The following is a 19,185-nucleotide window of genomic DNA, read 5'->3' as shown; positions in this document are numbered from 1 at the left end:
TTTAATGCAGCCGTTTGGACGACCCGAAGATGACTTCGGACCACCCGAACAGTTCATCAGCCGCAAAAATTTGAACTTGAATCAGACAACGTTCGGACGACCCAAAAACCGTTTGGAGGCTCCGAACCTGTTCGGATTGGCAACTATAAATACATGTCATTTGAAGCCATTTCAACTCACCAATTCACTCTCATTTTTCATTTCAAGCAATATCCTCTCCTTCAAAGTATTCAAGTGATAGTTGTGTGATTCATTCAAAATCGAGGGTTATTTGTATTAAATCATTTGTGAGTTGGTTGCTTGGTTATTGTAAACACTTGTGTGTGAAGCCAAGTGTATTTTGCGAGTGTTGTGGCTATCCTTGGAGCCTTTAAGGCCAAGTGTTCAAGTTGTATTGGCGCGGTGATCGTGTTGAGTTGTACGGCTATCCTTGGAGCCATCAAGGCCAAGACGTTGAAGTGCTAGTGGATCCTTGGTTAATCGATCTTAACCAAGAAGGGGAGACATAGACGATTTATCGTCGAACTTCCATAAACATCTCTTATCCCTTTTACTGCTTTATTTACATTACGCATTTATTTATCGCACTTATATTTGATTGCTTTAAGTCTTTCGCTTGCGTACTAGCATAATCGCTTTAAATTGCTAAAGCTTCCAATAGAACCTAAATCTCCCCCCATTAGGTTCTAACAAGTGGTATCAAAGCCAATTTTTTTTTACAAAATATTTTCAAAAAGGCTCTATGACAAATCTAGCTAGTGATTATGCTCAAGGGCAATCAACCAATCGTCCTCCTCTTTTCAACGGCATAAACTACGGATATTGAAAAAATCGAATGTCCCTATATATTCAATCCGTAGACTATGACCTTTGGAAAGTAACTGTGAAAGGTCCCTACATACCTACGAAAGAGGTTGAGGGAGTCAAAATTCCTAAGGGAATGGACGAATTTTCAAAGGAGGATATGAAATTGATATCTCAAAATGCTAAAGCTATGAATATTTTGCATTGTTCCCTAGATATGAACGATTACAACCGGATCTCTATGTGCTCCTTCGCAAAAGAGATTTGGGACAAATTAGAGATATACCACGAGGGAACCAACCAAGTCAAAGAGACAAAGATAGATCTTCTACAACTCAAATACGAGACATTTGAGATGGAATCGAATGAAGATATAGACACAAAGTTCCGAAGGCTCTCTCAAATCATCAATGAGCTAGCCCAACTTGGAAAACAATATCTAACCAAGCAAGTATGGAGGAGAGCTCTTTGCGCCCTACCCAAGGAGTGGGATGCAAAGAGAACGGCCATCATCGAATCCAACAAAGGCGACACCGCATCTTATGATCTTGATCAACTTCATGGGACCCTTAAAACCCATGAGTTAGAAGTATCTACAAGGAAAGAATCAAAGAGGGGGATGAAAAGACCAAGGAAAAGGGGATTGCCTTATCCACCCAAGTCGAAGAAGAAGATGATGATGATATGGCACTCTTCGCAAGAAAATTCAAAAGATTTATGCGAGGAAACAACTTTAAAAAGAAGACGGACAAGGAATTAACATGCTACAACTGTCAACAACAAGACCACTATGCAAATGAGTGTCCTCTTAAGAAGAAGGTTGACAAGGGAAAGAAGAAAGCACTCATAGCCACTTGGAGCGACAGCGATGATGATGAGGAGGAAGCTAACATCTGCCTCATGGCTAAGAGTGATGACATCGTCTCTGACGACGATGACGAGGTACCTTCCTATGATAAATTACTACATGCATATAAACAAATGTTCGATATGGCTAAGTCACTTAGAAAGGAAAATAAAAACCTCAAAAATGAATTAGAAACTAAGGAGCATGAAAACCTAAGATTAAAGGATGACATAGCTCACTTAGAAAAATCATTTGATAAATTTAATGTTAGTAGTAATAAATTGAATAATTTACTAAGCATGCAGAAATGTAGTTTTGATAAGGGTGGAGCATGGTATGATAAGAAATCTATAGCTTTACTAGCCTCATTGCTAAAGATAAAATGAGATCACCCCCTACATGCTCTTACTGTTGTAAAATAGGTCATGCTAAACATAAATGTAGATCTTTGAAATATCAATATGATCAAAAGAGCTATATGAAATGGAGGCCTAAGAGTACTTAACAACTCATCAGTCGGCATTATGAGATCATGATCTAAGGAAGTTCATCATAGACCGGTTTAAACTGCCTTGACTTGCAACTGGTCTTCCTGATGAACGCTGCTCTGTCCAAGGAAATAGGTTTTTAAAGAGGCCATAGCCCTACCTACTACTGGAAGCACTCTTGAAAAGTGGCGATGATGTTGCTATGAGAGACTGAACTCTTAGAAGTCCATTTTGTATCTCTTTTTTCTAACATTGTGGACCCAAAAGAACTAAAGGGTATCAAAATCAATTCTTGCAGGGAAATGGGAAAAATATTCCTCCTAGCATATGGTATCTAGACAGTGTATGTTCTAGACATATGACGGGGAAAAAAGAGCTACTCCAATCCATCAAACCAAAGGAGAAGGAAAATGTCACCTTTGGAAACAACAGCAAAGAAGTTATCGAAGGAATCGGCTCAATGGGTATTTCTAAATCCTGCTTGATTGATGATATACTCCTAGTGAAAGGACTTAAGCATAACTTACTAAGCATAAGTCAATTGTGCGATAGAGGTTATGAAGTCAAATTCACTCCCCAACACTGCACTATATCACTCACATCTGACAAATCCATAAATTTCAAAGGATATAAAAGTGAAAATGTATACAAGGTTTTTTTAAATAATTTATCTTTATCAAATATTAAAAGCCTTGTATCCTTGAATGTTGATGACAACATTCTTTGGCATAGACGACTAGGTCATGTTGGTCCTAGTACCATTGAAAAACTTTTTAAACTTGATTTAGTTGTTGGTATGCCAAAACTCAATTTTAAATTAGATTATGTTTGTGATGCGTGTCAACTTGGCAAACACACAAGGTAATCTTTTAAAAGCAAAAATTTTGTATCAACTTTTATGCCCCTTGAACTTCTTCATCTAGATCTATGTGGTCCCTCGAGGAACGCTAGCCTAGGAGGGAAGCTTTATGCTTTTGTCATTGGGGATGATTTCTCACGTTTCACGTGGACATTGTTTTTAGCCCACAAAAATGATGCATTTGATTATTTTAAAACTTTTGTCAAACGTGTTGAGAATGAGAAAAATCTTTCAATAAAACAGATCCGTAGTGACCACGAAACTGAATTTCAAAATGAGAGTTTTAAAAATTTTTGTGAAGAGAAAGGCATCGGTCACAATTTTTTTTGTCATAGGACTCCTCAACAAAACGGGGTCGTTGAGAGGAAAAATAGGACACTTGTGGAGATTGCGAGGACCATGATATGTGAGCATTTTCTACCAAAATATTTTTGGGCTGAAGTAATGAACACTGTCTGTTACATTATCAATCGTATATCAATAAGGCTAATTCTTAAGAAAACTCCATATGAATTATGGAGAGGGAGAAAGCCTAACATTTCATACTTTCGGGCTTTTGGATCAGAATGCTACAGCCATAATAATGGTAAGGATAATCTCGGTAAGTTTGATGTCAAGTCTGACAAAGGTATCTTTCTCGGATATTCTACCTCAAGTAAAGCTTTTAGAGTATTTAATAAACATACCTGAAAAAAAGAATAACTTTTTTATTCTATTCCATGATATAATTCTTGGAGTACAGCCTCTTTAATACTTACAGAATACAAATCAAAATCCCATGATTTTAGGTATAAGGATCAATCTATATATATTTACTATCCTACCAAATATAAAAAAAGATTCTATGAAAAATACAAGATTTGATAAGACCAAATCTAAATATTTCTTCACTCCCCCTCAAGCTGAGCTATAGATGTTAATGAGGCCAAGCTTGTGAGTAAGAAATTCAAGAGTTTGTTCTGTCAGTCCTTTGGTGAGTAGATCTGCTGGTTGTTGAGAAGTAGGAACATATTCAATGTCAATGATGCCTTCCTCTAGTTTTTCTTTGATAAAGTGTCGATCTACTTCAACATGTTTAGTACGATCATGATGGACTGGATTGCGAGCTATCATGATAGTGGACTTGTTATCACAGTAGAGTTTCATAGGATTTTCAAATCCTATCTTTAATTCTCCCATTACTCTCTTAATCCAAATAAGTTCACATATTCCATGAGACATGGCCCTGTATTCTGCTTCTGCACTATTCCTAGCCACAACAGACTGCTTCTTGCTACGCCATGTCACCAAGTTTCCCCACAGTACAGTACAATATCCAGATGTTGATTTTCGATCATCAATTGAACCAGCCCAATCTGCATCTGTAAATCCTTTTAGGCTCCTATCGTTAGTCTTATCAAAGAACAGCCCCTTACCTAGTGCTTGCTTCAAGTATTTCAGAATGCGGTACACAACATTAAAATGTCCTTGACATGGAGAATGCATGTATTGGCTGACCAAACTGACTGCAAATGTGATATCTGGCCTTGTATGTGAAAGGTAGATGAGTCTTCCAACAAGGCGTTGATAATTCCCCTTATCAACCGGTCCTCCTTCAAGCATCTTTTCTTTGCTACCAAGTTCAATTGGAGTCTTGTTTGGTTTACATCCCAACATTCCTGTTTCTTTCAAGAGATCCAAGGTGTATTTTCTTTGAGAAACTGATATTCCCTTTTTACTCCTAGCAATCTCCATTTCTAAGAAATATTTCAATGCTCCGAGGTCCTTGACTTCAAATTCTTTTGCCAACATTGACTTGATTTTTTATTTTTTTTCGTTGTCATCTCCAGTGATGATAATATCATCGACATAGACTATGAAAATGGTGATTTTCCCGACTTCAGAGTGTCTCACAAACAATGTATGGTCCGACTGTCCCTGTTTGTAACCAAACCTCTTGATAGCCTTTAAGAACCTGTCAAACCATGCTCGAGGAGATTGTTTTAAGTCATAAAGAGATTTGTTGAGCTTACAAACAGTTTCACCTCCTATTTCAAATCCAGGAGGTTGACACATATAAACTTCTTTCTCCAACTCCCCATTCAAAAGGGCATTTTTAATATCAAATTGATGTAAAGGCCAATCAAGATTGACAACCAATGAGAGAAGAATTCGAACCGTATTAAGTTTTGCAACAGGAGCAAACGTCTCAATGTAGTCAATCCCAAAAGTTTGCGTGAACCCTTTTGCCACTAAGCGAGCTTTATATCTTTCCATTGAACCATCCGCCCTGTATTTAACAGTGAAAACCCATTTACACCCCACTGTGCTTTTACCTTGAGGTAACTTCACTAAGTTCCACGTTTTATTTTTCTCAAGAGCATTTATCTCTTCAAGGACAGCAGATTTCCATTTTGGAATAATCATGGCCTCTTCAACAGTCCTGGGAATAAACACACTGGATAGATTTTATGTAAAAACACGAAATGAGGGTGATAGTTTTGAATACGAGACAAACTGAGAAATAGGATGTTGAGTGCATGATCGAACACCTTTCCTAAGGGCTATTGGAATGTCAGAATCAAGAATAGAATAAGGTGTACCTGATTCTTTGAGTGGCTCCACTATCGGTTCATCCGTTTGGAGATGAGGAGAGTTCACTAAGTCCTTTCCAATTTGTGGCTTTTTCCTTTGATAGTAGACTTGAAGTTCTTGTTGTTCAGGCATATGTTCTTTCTCTGTTTCCAATCTGGAAGGGCTGTTACAGTTTGAATTGGGGATGGAAAGGCTGTTGTCCGGATATGGAGTGACATGTAACGGTTCAGTAGGTACGGGCAAGCTGAAACTGTTCCAGAAGCAAGATTCATTTGTTTTCTCCCCCTGAATCGAGGCTGATGAGAAGTAAGGAGTATCCTCAAAGAATGTGACGTCATAGGAGACAAACTATTTTTTGGTTTGAGGACAAAAACATTTGTAACCCTTTTGAGTTGTAGAATATCCAAGAAACACAGTCTTCACAACCCTAGGATCAAGTTTACTTCGTTGGTGGTCATGAACATGGACAAAAGCTGTACACCCAATATTTTCAAAGGAAGAGTATGGGGTGTGAAGAATGGATACTGCATTTGGAGAAGAGACACTGGTGTTTGGAATTTGAGAGGGCGACTTGGTAAGCGATTAATAAGATATGCAGAAGTTAATATGGCCTCCCCCCATAAATATTTTGGAACATTCATTGTAAACGTAAGAGCCCTTGATACTTCTAACAAGTGTCTATTCTTTTGCTCCGAAACTCCATTTTGTTGGGGTGTGTCAACGCAGGAGCTTTGATGAATAATCCCATGTTTAGTTAAATATTCACCAAGAATAGAATTAAAATATTCCCTCCCATTGTCTGTGCAAACTGTTTGAATTCGGGTTTGAAATTGGGTTTGGATCATTTTATGAAAGATTTTAAATATTTTGTTGGTTTCTAATTTATCGTGAAGAAGATACACCCAAGTAACTCGTGTGTGATCATCTATGAACGTGAGAAACCATTTTTACCATTTGAGGTGGGAGTTTTTGAGGGTCCCCATAAATCACTATGTATTAAGGAGAAAGAGGTGGATGGTTTATGTGGGATTGGATGGAATGATGTGCGAGTGTGTTTAGCAAATTGACACATGTCACAACTGAAAGAAGTAAACTTTTTATTGCCAAACAATGAGGGAAATACTCTTTGTAAATAAGAGAAATTTGGGTGGCCAAACCTACGATGCCACAACATTATTTGTTGATCACTAAAAACAGATAAAGACGCATTACTGGACACAAGTTTAAGTCGACTTCTGTCAGAATCAGCCTTGAAGTGGTAAAGACCATCATGAACTCTAGCATTTCCAATCGTCTTTCCCGATAGTAGGTCCTGAAATTCACACAAAGAGGGCAGAAATTTAGCAACACAGTTATTATTCCGAGTTAATTTTGTGACAGAGATCAGATTGCATTTTAATCTAGGGACATGAAAGGCTGCAAGAAGGACAAGAGTTGATGACAGTTTTATGTTACCAATTCCAGCAACTGGTGTCACAGACCCATCGGCAAGAACAACATTGGTGGGAGAAGTACAAGGAATATAGGTAGAAAACATGTTTAAACAACATGTCATGTGGTCAGAGGCCCCTGAATCGATGATCCAAGGATCCAAATAAGAAGATGTTTGAACTGAAAAAGATGTACCAGATTGTGCTATCAAACACAATCCGACAGTAGAGCTGTACGGGGACTGGGATGTGACCGAGGATTGGTTCAGGAACTTGCAGATTTGTTCTAGCTATTATTGAGTCAGAGGCACTGAAGTAGGACCAGATTCACAATCGCAGATTGTATTTGATGAGCCTTGCTTTCCTTCTTCTTCTTGGGCTGCCAATTTGGTGGTTTTCCATGAAGTTCCCAACATTTATCTTGTGTGTGGCCACGATAATGACAGTGCTCACAAATCGGGGCCTCACGCCACTTTGAATCAGAATGAGATTTCGCAGAGGACATGTGCCTATGTGAAATAAGGGCAAAAACGTCAGGGGCATTGGAAAAAGCTGGAGTTCCATCAAGAAGCATTACTTTCGGCGAACTTCCTCTCGTCTAACTTCTGAAAAGGCTTCTTTCGGTGATGGGAAAGACTCCCGGGCCACCACACGACCACGCACCTCATCCAAATCGCAATTGAGACCCGCAAGAAAATCAAAAACCCTTTCTTTCTCAAGATGTGTCCGATGTTTAACACTGCATGTAGCACAAACATGATCGTCTTCAAAGAACAGATCAAGTTCTTGCCAGAGTTCCTGCAAATCTGAAAAATATTGAGTGACGGATTTTGATCCTTGCTTCATCTCCTTTAGCTTGGACCGAATTTCAAACATCTGTGAAGCATTTCCCAGATCCGAATACATACTTCGGGCCGCATCCCACACATCTTTGGCTGTCTTGAACCAAAGATAACGACGACTTATCTGGGGCTCCATTGAATTAATGAGCCATGCAAGAACTAAAGAATTCTCCATCGGACATGATTTATACGACTGGTCACTGGACTTCGGGGTGGGCAGTTCGCCGGTTAAATACCCTAACTTGCCACGGGCACAAATTACAATTTTCATCGATTGTGCACATTGGAGATAGTTGCGGCCATCGAGTTTGTGACTGGTAATGGACAGAGAGGAGTCGACGCTGGGAAAAAGCGTGATGGAAGAGGAATTCTTGGCTGTCGAGGATGGGCTAGAGACACCGCCATTGTTTGATAAGCTAGAATTAGTGTTGGCCATTTGAAGTTTTATCAAAGGATAAACCCTTCGGCTTTGATACCATGAAAAAAAAAATTTATTCTATTCCATGATATAATTCTTGGAGTACAGCATCTTTAATACTTACAGAATACAAATCAAAATCCCATGATTTTAGGTATAAGGATCAATCTATATATATTTACTATCCTACCAAATATAAAAAAGATTCTATGAAAAATAAAAGATTTGATAAGACCAAATCTAAATATTTCTTCAGTACCTTACTTGTTGAAGAATCTATGCATGTTGTATTTGATGAATCTATGTCTGTAGTTTCTCGTAACACTAACGATGATGTAGAATTACTTGAAGAAGAGATGGCCTCCTCAAGCTTAAATGATATAGATGTTTCTGTCGAGGAAACACCACTTCCGAAGGATTGGACGCTTCACAAAGATCATCCTATGGATCTTATCATTGGAAGTACTTCGAAGGGAGTAACCACTCGATCTTCTCTTAATAATATTTGCAATCATCTTGCTTTTGTTTCGCATGTTGAACCTAAGTGCATTGATGATGCTTTATTAGATGATGCATGGATTATTGCTATGCAAGATGAATTAAATGAATTCAAGCGCAATGATGTTTGGTGTCTTGTTCCTAGGCCGCATGATAGATCTATTATTGGTACTAAATGTGTCTTTAGGAATAAACTTGACGAGCATGGTACTATCACTAGAAATAAAGCTAGGCTTGTAGCGAAAGGATATAGTCAAGAAGAAGGCATTGATTATGATGAGACTTATGAGCCTGTTGCTAGATTAGAATCTATTTAGGGATGGCAATTTTCCCCGCGGGTTTGGGTATCCGCGGGAAAAACCCGAAACGGGGCGGGTTTGGAGGGCTATTATCGGGTTCGGGTTCGGGGATTTCTTAAAATCCCCGCGGCAGACTGGGGCGGGTATGGGGATGCTATCTCCATCCCCGAACCCGCCCCGCTAGACCCGCAAATAATAATATATTAATAATAATAACTAGATTTTCCATTTTTCATTCTCTTTAGTTTTATTTTTATTCCTAAAACTAAAACCCATCTCAGATGTAAGTTTCTCGATTCCCATCTCAAATCTCACGCATAGTTGCTCTGTGCTTGCCTAACCCTAGTCGTCACTCACTCTCACCAAATCCGCCAACCACCGGCCCCCGGCCACCGACCCACCGACTTCCAAGCTTTCCTCCTCCTCGAACTCGCTCACTTCACTGCTGCTCGGCTTCTCGTCTCATCACTTCCACCACCGAGTTTTCCTCCTCCTAGACCAGCATAGGTTTGTTGCTTCAAACTTCACTTAATGGTTTGTGTTTACAGATAATTAATTTTCATTTTCCAGCACTGTCCATGGTTTATGTTTACATATAATTATTTTTCATTTTCATAATTGTTTAGATTAGAAATCGTTGTATTATATATTTAGATCTACTACATGAGATTAATTTGCTTTTGTGAGTTACAAAATTAACGTGACTAAGAACAGAATTAAACTTCAATCTTCACATAATTTATTTTATTAGAAATTTAGAACGCGGTTGCTGAATTTTTTAAGAGTATTGAGATTTAGTTTACATTTTTGAATTGCTTTTGTGAGTTACATTCCACGTATTGTTAATCAAATTAATTATGTGGAAAATTAAATTTTAAAGTGCTTTTGTGAGTTACAAATTAATGTGACTAAGAACATATTTAAAATTTAATTTTTACATAATTAATTTGATTAACAATACGTTTGCTGAATTTTTGGAAGAGTATTTAATTACATTTAGTTTACATTCTCACGAATTGTTTAGATTAAGATTCCAATATAATATCTATTTTTGTGTGACAGTGGTAAATGCTCATCTTATTTTAGTTTACTTATTTTTTGTTATTATGATATATTAATTCAGATGGACGTTAATGATAAGGAGGTTGAGGATTCTATGCAAAATGCTCCAACTGTGGGAAGTGAAGCTGCACTTGCATCGACAGCATCACAATCGCAAAATAAGAGTGTTTCAATCGATGCGAATGAAACGCCTCAAAATGAAACTATTGATGCTGAAATCACAGGAGCAGGGGGTGGAAATAAAAGAAAATTTAGATCTCCTGCATGGGATCATTTCAGAGAAAGCTAGTTGGAGGAAAATGGAAAGCCATCTGCCATGATTGTAAGAAGTCCTTAGGTGGTGAATCTAAGAATGGTACAAGTCATTTACATGACCACATTAAATCATGTTTGTACAAAAAACGGAAAACCATAAAGCAATCGATGTTGCAACCAACAAAGTCCAATGATGGGACAACGATGCTTGGGACATATCATTTCAACCAAGATCACGGGAGGGCAGAGCTTGCCAATATGATTACATTGCATGAGTATCCTTTATCGATGGTTGATCATGTGGGGTTTAGAAGATACTCTTCTGCCTTGCAACCATTATTTAAAGTTGTTTCTCGAAACACAATCAAGAACGACATCATGAAGATATTTGAGTATCAAAGGGATCAAACGATGAAATTGTTAGACTCAAATGCCAGTCGGATTGCATTGACAACTGGCATGTGGACGGCTAGTAATCAAAAAAGAGGATTCATGGCCATCACTTCACACTTCATTGATGCTTCATGGAAATTACAAAGTCGGCTTGTGAGATAATTCTGAATCTTTAATTTTTTACTTGTAATTACCATTACTAATATTAATACTATTATTAAACTTTACTATATTTCTTTTTTACTAGGTTTGTATATGTTCCGTGTCCACATACTGATGAGGTACTTGCAAATGCCCTTATTGATTGCATCCTGGATTGGAACTTGGATCGTAAGTAATCTACTTTAACTGTTGATAATTTCACAACTAATGATGCTATGATTGAGATTATTCTGGACAAGCTTCCTCCAAGTTCACTTATTTTGGAAGGAAAATTGTTTCACATGCGGTGTTGTGCCCATATTTTGAATTTGGTTGTGAGAGATGGACTAGAATTAATCGGTGATAGTATTGAAACAATTCGTTATAGTGTTGGATTTTGGACAGCAACACCAAAAAGAGATGAAAAATTTGTTGAAACAGCTCGACAGTTGAAGATTCCAAGCACTAAAAAATTGGAACTTGATTGCAAAACACGATGGAACTCTACATATTTAATGCTTAACACTGCATTGGAATATAAAGATGTGTTTGCTCGTTTGAAGCAGCGTGATACTTTATATAAAAGAGTTCCCACAGAAGAAGATTGGTCAAAAGTGAAAGCGATTTCTTCTAGATTAGAAATGTTTTATGATGCCACAGAGTTGTTTTCAGGGACCAAGTATCCGACTGTGAATCTTTTCTTCTCAACTATGTGTGATATTAAGTTGGCAATTGGTGATTGGGTTCTCTCAAATGATAATGGGGTGAAAACAATGGCAAAAAATATGAAAGTAAAGTTTGAAAAGTATTGGGATGTGATGAATTGTTTATTGGCCATTGGGAGTATTTTGGATCCAAGGTACAAAATGAAGACAATTCAGTTCTATTTTCCTCTTGTTTATGGTGATATGTCTTCATTTGAGATTGAAAAACTAAAATCCAAGTTGTGTGACATGGTTGAAGAATATAAGAACAAGTCTAAAAAATTTCAAGAAGGGAAAGATTCACAATGTTCATCTTCAAGACCTCCACTTCCTAAGCATGGTAGTTATGCTGATAAATTTGAGATGTTCATGGATTCTGATACTAGTACTGAACATGAGAAGTCGAACTTGGATTATTATTTAGAAGAGTCACTCTTGCCAAGAAATACAAGTGACTTTGATATCTTATGTTGGTGGAAAACGAATGGGATCAAATATCCCATTTTGCATGATATTGCTAAGGATGTGTTGGCCATTCCTGTGACGACCGTTGCTTCCGAATAAACATTCAGTACTAGTGGTAGAGTTTTAAGTGCTCACCATAGCAGGCTTCATCCTAAAACTGTAGAGGCTTTGATGTGTGCTCGAGATTGGCTATGGAGTGAAATTCAAGGTATTAAATAGTTTTCAAACGAAATTATGTCTAATATTCCATTTTTTTTCATTTGTAATATACTAATATTTATTATTTATTTTGTTTTGATTATTAGATTCTACAGTTTCAAATGATCAAATGTTTGACAATGATTCTGATACAGAGGTAAGTAATAAATTATTTTTGTCATTGTACTAAAGTATTTCAAATTTATATATATTTTTTCTCTCTTATAATTTTGTAGGAGCCGTTGATATAGAGGTAAGTAATAAGTTATTTTTGTCATTGTATTAAAGTATTTCAAATATACATATATTTTTTTCTCTGTCTTATAATTTTGTAGGAGCCAGAGTCACGAACTAACAGCAACATGGAGTGAAGTGATGTGACATAAAAAAAGTCATTTGATGATGGTGGTGATAATTATGAATTTGATTTTTTCTGTTATTGAATCATGGATTATTAATGTTATGTGCATAATGTTTGATTTTTTATGTTTATTGAATCATGGATTATTAATGTTATGTGTGTATTGTTTAAGTAATATTAGTGTTTGTGTTATTATGTATGCTGTTAAATTTTTATATCTCCAACAATTGCAATATAAGTGTTTCGGGGGTGGGTTCGGGGATTTAATCCCCACGGGTTCGGGGATCCATCCCCATTGTAGAGCGGGGATGGGTACGGGGATGGGGTCTAATCCCCGTGAGTTCGGGGATGGGGATTCCCCGATTACATAGAACCGGGGATGGGGACGGGGATGGGGATGGGGATGGGTTTTCAGTTCGGGGATGGGGATGGGGACTGCATACCCGTCCCTGCCCCGCTTCATTGTCATTCCTAAATCTATTCGCATGCTACTTATTTTTGCTTGCTCTAGAAATTTCAAGTTATTTCAAATGGATGTTAAGAGTGCATTCCTGAATGGTGAACTAAAAGAGGAAGTTTACATTGAACAACTTGATGGCTTTATTGATGCATTATTTCCTGATCATGTGTATAGACTAAACAAAGCATTGTATGGTTTGAAACAAGCTCCTCGAGCTTGGTATAAAAAACTATCAACTTTCCTTTTTTCAAATGGTTTTTCGAGAAGAAAGATTGACATTACTTTATTTACCAAAAATGTCAAAAATGATTTATTGATTGTGCAAATTTATGTTGATAACATAATTTTTGGTTCTACTAACGAAACTCTCTGTCAAGATTTCTCCAAGCTTATGCAGGAACACTTTGAGATGAGCATAATGGAGGAACTTAACTATTTTCTCGGATTGCAAATCAAACAGTGCAAGGATGGGTTCTTTGTGAACCAAAGCAAATACATAAAGGAGATTCTGAAAAATTTTGGGATGGAGAACACTAAATCATCATCCACACCGATGAGCATAGCAATCAGACTCGACAAGGATAAAAATGGTAAATCTGTAGATCAATCTTCCTTTTGTAGTATGATAGGATCCTTACTTTATGCTACTGCTAGTAGACCGGACATTATGTTTAGTGTTTGCTTGTGTGCACGATTTCAATCATGTCCAAAGGAATCACATTTGTTCGCCTTAAAATGCATTTTCAAATATCTTTCAAATACTCCAAATCTCGGCTTGTGGTATTCGAAAAATTCTTTCTTTGATTTAAAAGTTTATTGCGATGCCGACTTTGGTGGATATAAGGTGGACAGGAAAAGCACTAGTGGAACTTGCTTCTTTTTAGGAAATTGTTTAGTTTCTTGGTTTTCAAAGAAACAAAATTGTGTTGCATTGTCAACAACCGAAGCAGAATATATGGTTGCCGGTAGTTGTTGTGCGCAAATTCTTTGGATGAAGCATCAATTGCTCGACTATGGTGTATCTTTTTCAAAAATCCCTATTTTTTTGTGACAATACTAGCGCCATATGTCTTACAAAGAATCTGATTCAACATTCGCGTACCAAACATATTGATATTCGTTATCATTTTATTCGTGATCACATCGAACGAAATGAAGTTGAACTTCAATATGTTGACACGTCAAATCAAATTACTGATATTTTTACAAAACCACTAGATGAAAATACTTTTATTCATTTGCGTGGTGAACTTGGCATGATTGAGTTGTAATCACTTGTGGACATAAATAAATTTAATGTCATATTAAGGGAGAGCTTAATATTAAAATCGAGCAAATTAATTTTGGATAATATAAATCAATTGTATTTATCCAAAATTAAAAAGCTCAAATTTTTATCTGAATTATTTAATTTTATACTTAAAATGCAAAATTTAAAATTTAAGGTCATTTTTCGAGTTTCTGATTTCGGCCGGTTCGGACCACCCGAACCATAGTTCGGATCGTTCGAACTGCCTCGCGCCCTATCAGTTTAAAACTTTCAAAATTCCCTCCGGATTAGCCAATTCGGACCCTCCGAACTTAGCTTCGGGCTGTCCAAACTCAAAGCGGTAAAACTTCGAATTTTGATCGCCCAGTCTTCGGGCCTTCCGAAATTATTCGGACGTCACGAACTGAAAATGAACTGTTCGGACGCTCCGAATGCTCTTCGGGCCCTCCGAACCTTTTCACAGACTGTCAAACTTATCACCTCGGTAATCACCTTCGGATCGTCCTAACCCTCGGCTATATATACCCCCTCGGGTCATCCGAATTCTTCACCCCTAAATTCCTTCTTTTCTCTTCTCTAGTCCAAAATCTAGCCTACAATATGCCTGCCAAACGCCGTCGTGATCAATCTAGCTCTAGTCGCCCTATCCCTATTCATGATCCCAACCTACCTGCTATTTCTCGTCCTATCCCCGACGATTACCCCACTCGACCGATTTTACCCGATCGTATTTTCGATGTCGCCTATCTTGAGACATCTCATCTGCTGTTGTTACCTCTCATTGCTGCCCAGCATTGGGAATCCTTTTTTCAGCCTTCCATTCCAGATGATATTTACCCAGAGTTACTTTACGAGTTCTATGTCAACCTGGAACTCGAACTTGGCGAGGAGCTCCATATCGCCACGATTGCCCAAGGTCGGCATATTCGCTTTTCTGTCTCCAACTTTGCTGAGTGGTTTGCTCTTCCTACGGAGGGACCCAGCAACTATTTCAGTCAAGGATGGCCCACTGATGATCCCACTTTTGATCGAGATGAGGTCCTTCCTACCATTCTTGGTCGTCCAGCTACTGCTGCCGACGATCGTCTCGTTTTGAAGCAACTCCGTCCCGACTACCAAATCATTCAGAAATTGATCACTACTTCCATCATTCCGCGCAGTGGAGACTCCTCCACCTGCAAATATCTTGACCTCTATGTTCTCTACCATATCGTTTCCTCCCGTCCTTTCAACCTTCCTTGATTCATTACGCAGGCTATGCATAATGCGGCTAAAGCCACGAGGAAAGTTTCTCTACCTTTTGCTCGTGTCATCAACCGCATTTTGACTCATTTTGAAATTTCTTTTGATGGCTTAAATCATTTTTCCATATCTGATTTCCACACTTTCAACCATTCTACGATTACCAAGATGGAACTATCTTGGAATCATGTCCTTTCTTGTTGGGTTAATAACCCAACTCGTGCCTTTAAAAAATATCTTCCGGACAAACAGTTTTCACTTCCTTATTCGAGTCTTTCACCCACTTCTCAGGCTAAGGGCTTTCCCAATGGGCCGCCTGCAGAAGAAGGAGGAACTTCTTCTTCTGGCTTTCAGTCATTTCCAGCCAATCTTGGTGAGCTTTCATTTGAGATTCCCGAGATTCCTGCTACCCCCCGCTCATCAGTCTGATCGTATTTTCGAGATTCTTCAGCGCATTGAAGGGAATCTAGCCAGTCACTTTGCATCTTCTACTGCCTCCATGGATGCCTTGACTATGAGAGTTGCCTCATTGGAGACTCGCTTTGACGACTTTCTTTCCCGCTATCCTCCGCCGCAGCACGATGATGACTCTTAGATTTTATTTTGCTTTTTAAGTTGTACTTGTTTATGCTTTCTATGTAAAATTCAAAATTAGTTTAAATGAAATTATTGTGTATTTTAATTTTTCGTCTTTTATTAATTGCTTTTTTATTATCGCAAAAAGTGGGAGAATTAATTTGGTTAAATAATTAAATGTTAAATTAAGGGGGAGTTTTAATGCTTAATCAATATTTGATTAAATTGTTTAAATATATTATTGCTCTATTGCTTATATTTTATTTCTCCTATTTAACCAAGTTTTGTGATCATCAAAAAGGGGGAGATTGTTACGCCTTAAACGCATACAAATCTTGTATTACGAGATTAATGTTTTTAATGCATTAACAATTTTCAAATTAAATTGTTTTGATGATTATAAAACTCGATTAATCGTTAATAACAGTTTAAAGTGAGAAATTTACAGATAATAATACTTTTTTAGTAAGAACAATATTGGAAGCAAGGACCTATAATCAAAAATTGGAGATAAAATTTTTAAGGTTCGAAATTGCCCGGGTTCGGACGACCCGAAGAAGGTTCGGACGACCCGAAGCTTTTTCAAGAATTAAATAAAGATCGGAGGTCAAACTCGGAGGCAACGAAGACTACTTCGGACGGTTCGAAGACAGTTCGAAGGACCCGAAGAATTTCCTGGATTTTAATATTGATCGGAGGCACTCTCGGAGGCCACGAAATGCACACTTCGGACGACCCAAAGACTGGTTCGGAGGACCCGAACTACTTTACGGCCACTGAAGATTTTGTCGGAAGAAAATTTGCCGGAATGAATTTAATGCAGCCGTTCGGACGACCCGAAGATGACTTCGGACCACCCGAACAGTTCATCAGCCGCAAAAATTTGAACTTGAATTAGACAACGTTCGGACGACCCGAAGACCGTTCGGAGGCTCCGAACCTGTTCGGATTGGAAACTATAAATAAATGTCATTTGAATCCATTTCAACTCACCAATTCACTCTCATCTCTCATTTCAAGCAATATCCTCTCCTTCAAAGTATTCAAGTGATAGTTGTGTGATTCATTCAAAATCGAGGGTTGTTTGTATTAAATCATTTGTGAGTTGGTTGCTCAGTTATTGTAAACACTTGTGTGTGAAGACAAGTGTATTTTGTGAGTGTTGTGTCTATCCTTGGAGCCCTTAAGGCCAAATGTTCAAGTTGTATCGGCGCGGTGATCGTGTTGAGTTGTACGACTATCCTTGGAGCCATCAAGGCCAAGATGTTGAAGTGCTAGTGGATCCTTGGTTAATCGATCTTAACCAAGAAGGGGAGATGTAGACGATTTATCGTCGAATTTCCATAAACATCTCTTATCCTTTTTACTGCTTTATTTATATTACGCATTTATTTACCGCACTTATATTTGATTGTTTTAAGTCTTCCACTTGCGTACTAGCATAATCGCTTTAAATTGTTAAAGTTGTCAATAGAACCTATTTGTTTCTATTTTAAAAAGTGCGATTTATTTGATATCTAGGTGTGGCCCTTGTAGACGCATGTTTTTTTAAGGTTGTGTTTACTTGCTATGATAAGCATAGGATTATATTAATAATTCTATTTAATCATTTGTTTACTTGTTTTTTTAGGGCTTGTATTAACTCATAAAGTCCATCCATAATTACCTAATTTAAACTTTAAACTTTGATTATTTATCACAAATAAATGGTGTGATAAATAATCATTATGTTTCTAATTGAAAAAAAATACACTAATATCCTTAATTTACTTTCCAAAAAATTAATCTATGAAAATCTCATTTAAAAAATTATATAACATGGATATAAATTTCAAATACTTTAAGATATATAAATACATTTCATTTGATTTAAATATACGAAAGATCCATTTAAAAATTATAAAAATAAAAAAATCTAATAATTTAATATATGATTAATACATTTCATTAGATTTTATCTTTATTCATGGGAAAAAAAATTTAACTCAATTTATTAATTGTTGTTTTAAAAAATAAATAATATTTATACTCAATAATTTTGGTCAATTAAAATAATTTACATGTGAATTAATAATAATTTATATTCTTCAATAAAAATCACAATCCCAATTTTACAAATAAAAACTAAAAATAAGATTATATAATATACAGAAAGGGCAAAATTGTAACTCGTAATTTATTCATAGTATCAATCACAAAATTGATCCATTAAAGTAAATATGTGATTGTTATGCATCATTATTCAACATCCTATAAAATTAGTTTAATAATCTTAGTATTATTTATCTATATATAATTAGTCTCACTAAATAAACACAGCTTAAGCAAATTACTTTAGATTCCTAGTGTCCTCGTGTTATTTATTTTATTATTCAAGCAGATAGTAACAATCATAAATAACAAATCACTAATTCTGTAAGATAACACAATTTCATATATATATAATTTTGATATGTTATTCATTCAACGTGCCCACTTTTGTGCATACCAACGATATGATACTCATTTATTGGGTGTGATGAATTGCAGGTCCAATAATTGAGTTTCATCTCAATGGTTGGCACGATAAGTGAACAGCATATCAAAACTATAAACCGTGTCAATCATTGAGATGACACTCAACTATTGAACTTATATTTCATCACATCTAATAAATAAGTGTTACATCATTGGTGGACACAAAAGTGAACACAGTGGATAGACAACATATCAAAATTATATATCTAAAATTATAAAAATATAATATAATTATAATTTTAAATAAAACTTCACCAAATCCTAAAAATTAGTTAGTGCATGGACCTCGTTTCAAACTAAAAGTAATAGTATTGATTTTAAATTTAAAAATAAAAATAAAACTCGAATTTTAAAACCATTCGTCCAGACCAAACCAAAAATCTATACAGCAGGGATAATCACTCATTTCCTTCTTGAATATGTGTAGATTAATTTTAAATTTCACCAGTCATAAAAGGAGACTATAGGCTAGCCAAGTCTTT

General features: G+C 36.7%; 2 protein-coding genes across 3 annotated transcripts; both read left to right on the top strand.

Moving 5' to 3' along the window:
* Positions 1–9,375: 9,375 nt before the first annotated feature.
* Positions 9,376–12,521, top strand: LOC140876359 (zinc finger BED domain-containing protein RICESLEEPER 2-like). 2 transcript variants are annotated; one of them, XM_073280307.1, is made up of 4 exons: positions 9,376–9,566; positions 10,183–10,914; positions 11,017–12,287; positions 12,385–12,521. In XM_073280307.1, the coding sequence occupies exon 3, from the start codon at positions 11,147–11,149 to the stop codon at positions 12,176–12,178; it is 1,032 nt and encodes a 343-aa protein (XP_073136408.1). In that variant the 5' UTR covers positions 9,376–9,566; positions 10,183–10,914; positions 11,017–11,146; the 3' UTR covers positions 12,179–12,287; positions 12,385–12,521. The 2 variants fall into 2 exon arrangements, with proteins under 2 accessions (XP_073136408.1, XP_073136407.1); XM_073280306.1 differs by having other exon boundaries at positions 10,183–10,922.
* Positions 10,545–10,931, top strand: LOC140864035 (zinc finger BED domain-containing protein DAYSLEEPER-like). The gene has a single exon (XM_073267919.1). It carries the CDS (start codon positions 10,545–10,547, stop codon positions 10,929–10,931), a length of 387 nt encoding a protein of 128 aa, XP_073124020.1.
* Positions 12,522–19,185: the final 6,664 nt, after the last annotated feature.

Source organism: Henckelia pumila, chromosome 1, assembly GCF_033568475.1.
Source record: "Henckelia pumila isolate YLH828 chromosome 1, ASM3356847v2, whole genome shotgun sequence".
Lineage (NCBI taxonomy): Eukaryota > Viridiplantae > Streptophyta > Magnoliopsida > Lamiales > Gesneriaceae > Henckelia > Henckelia pumila.
The sequence above is the reverse complement of the archived record's forward strand: the minus strand, read 5'-3'. Positions and strand labels throughout refer to the sequence as shown.

What these genes read in the sequence shown, in the direction of transcription:
- LOC140864035 (XM_073267919.1), top strand. Translation starts at nt 10,545, where the DNA reads ATGTTGCAACCAACAAAGTCCAATGATGGGACAACGATGCTTGGGACA.
- LOC140876359 (XM_073280307.1), top strand. Translation starts at nt 11,147, where the DNA reads ATGATTGAGATTATTCTGGACAAGCTTCCTCCAAGTTCACTTATTTTG.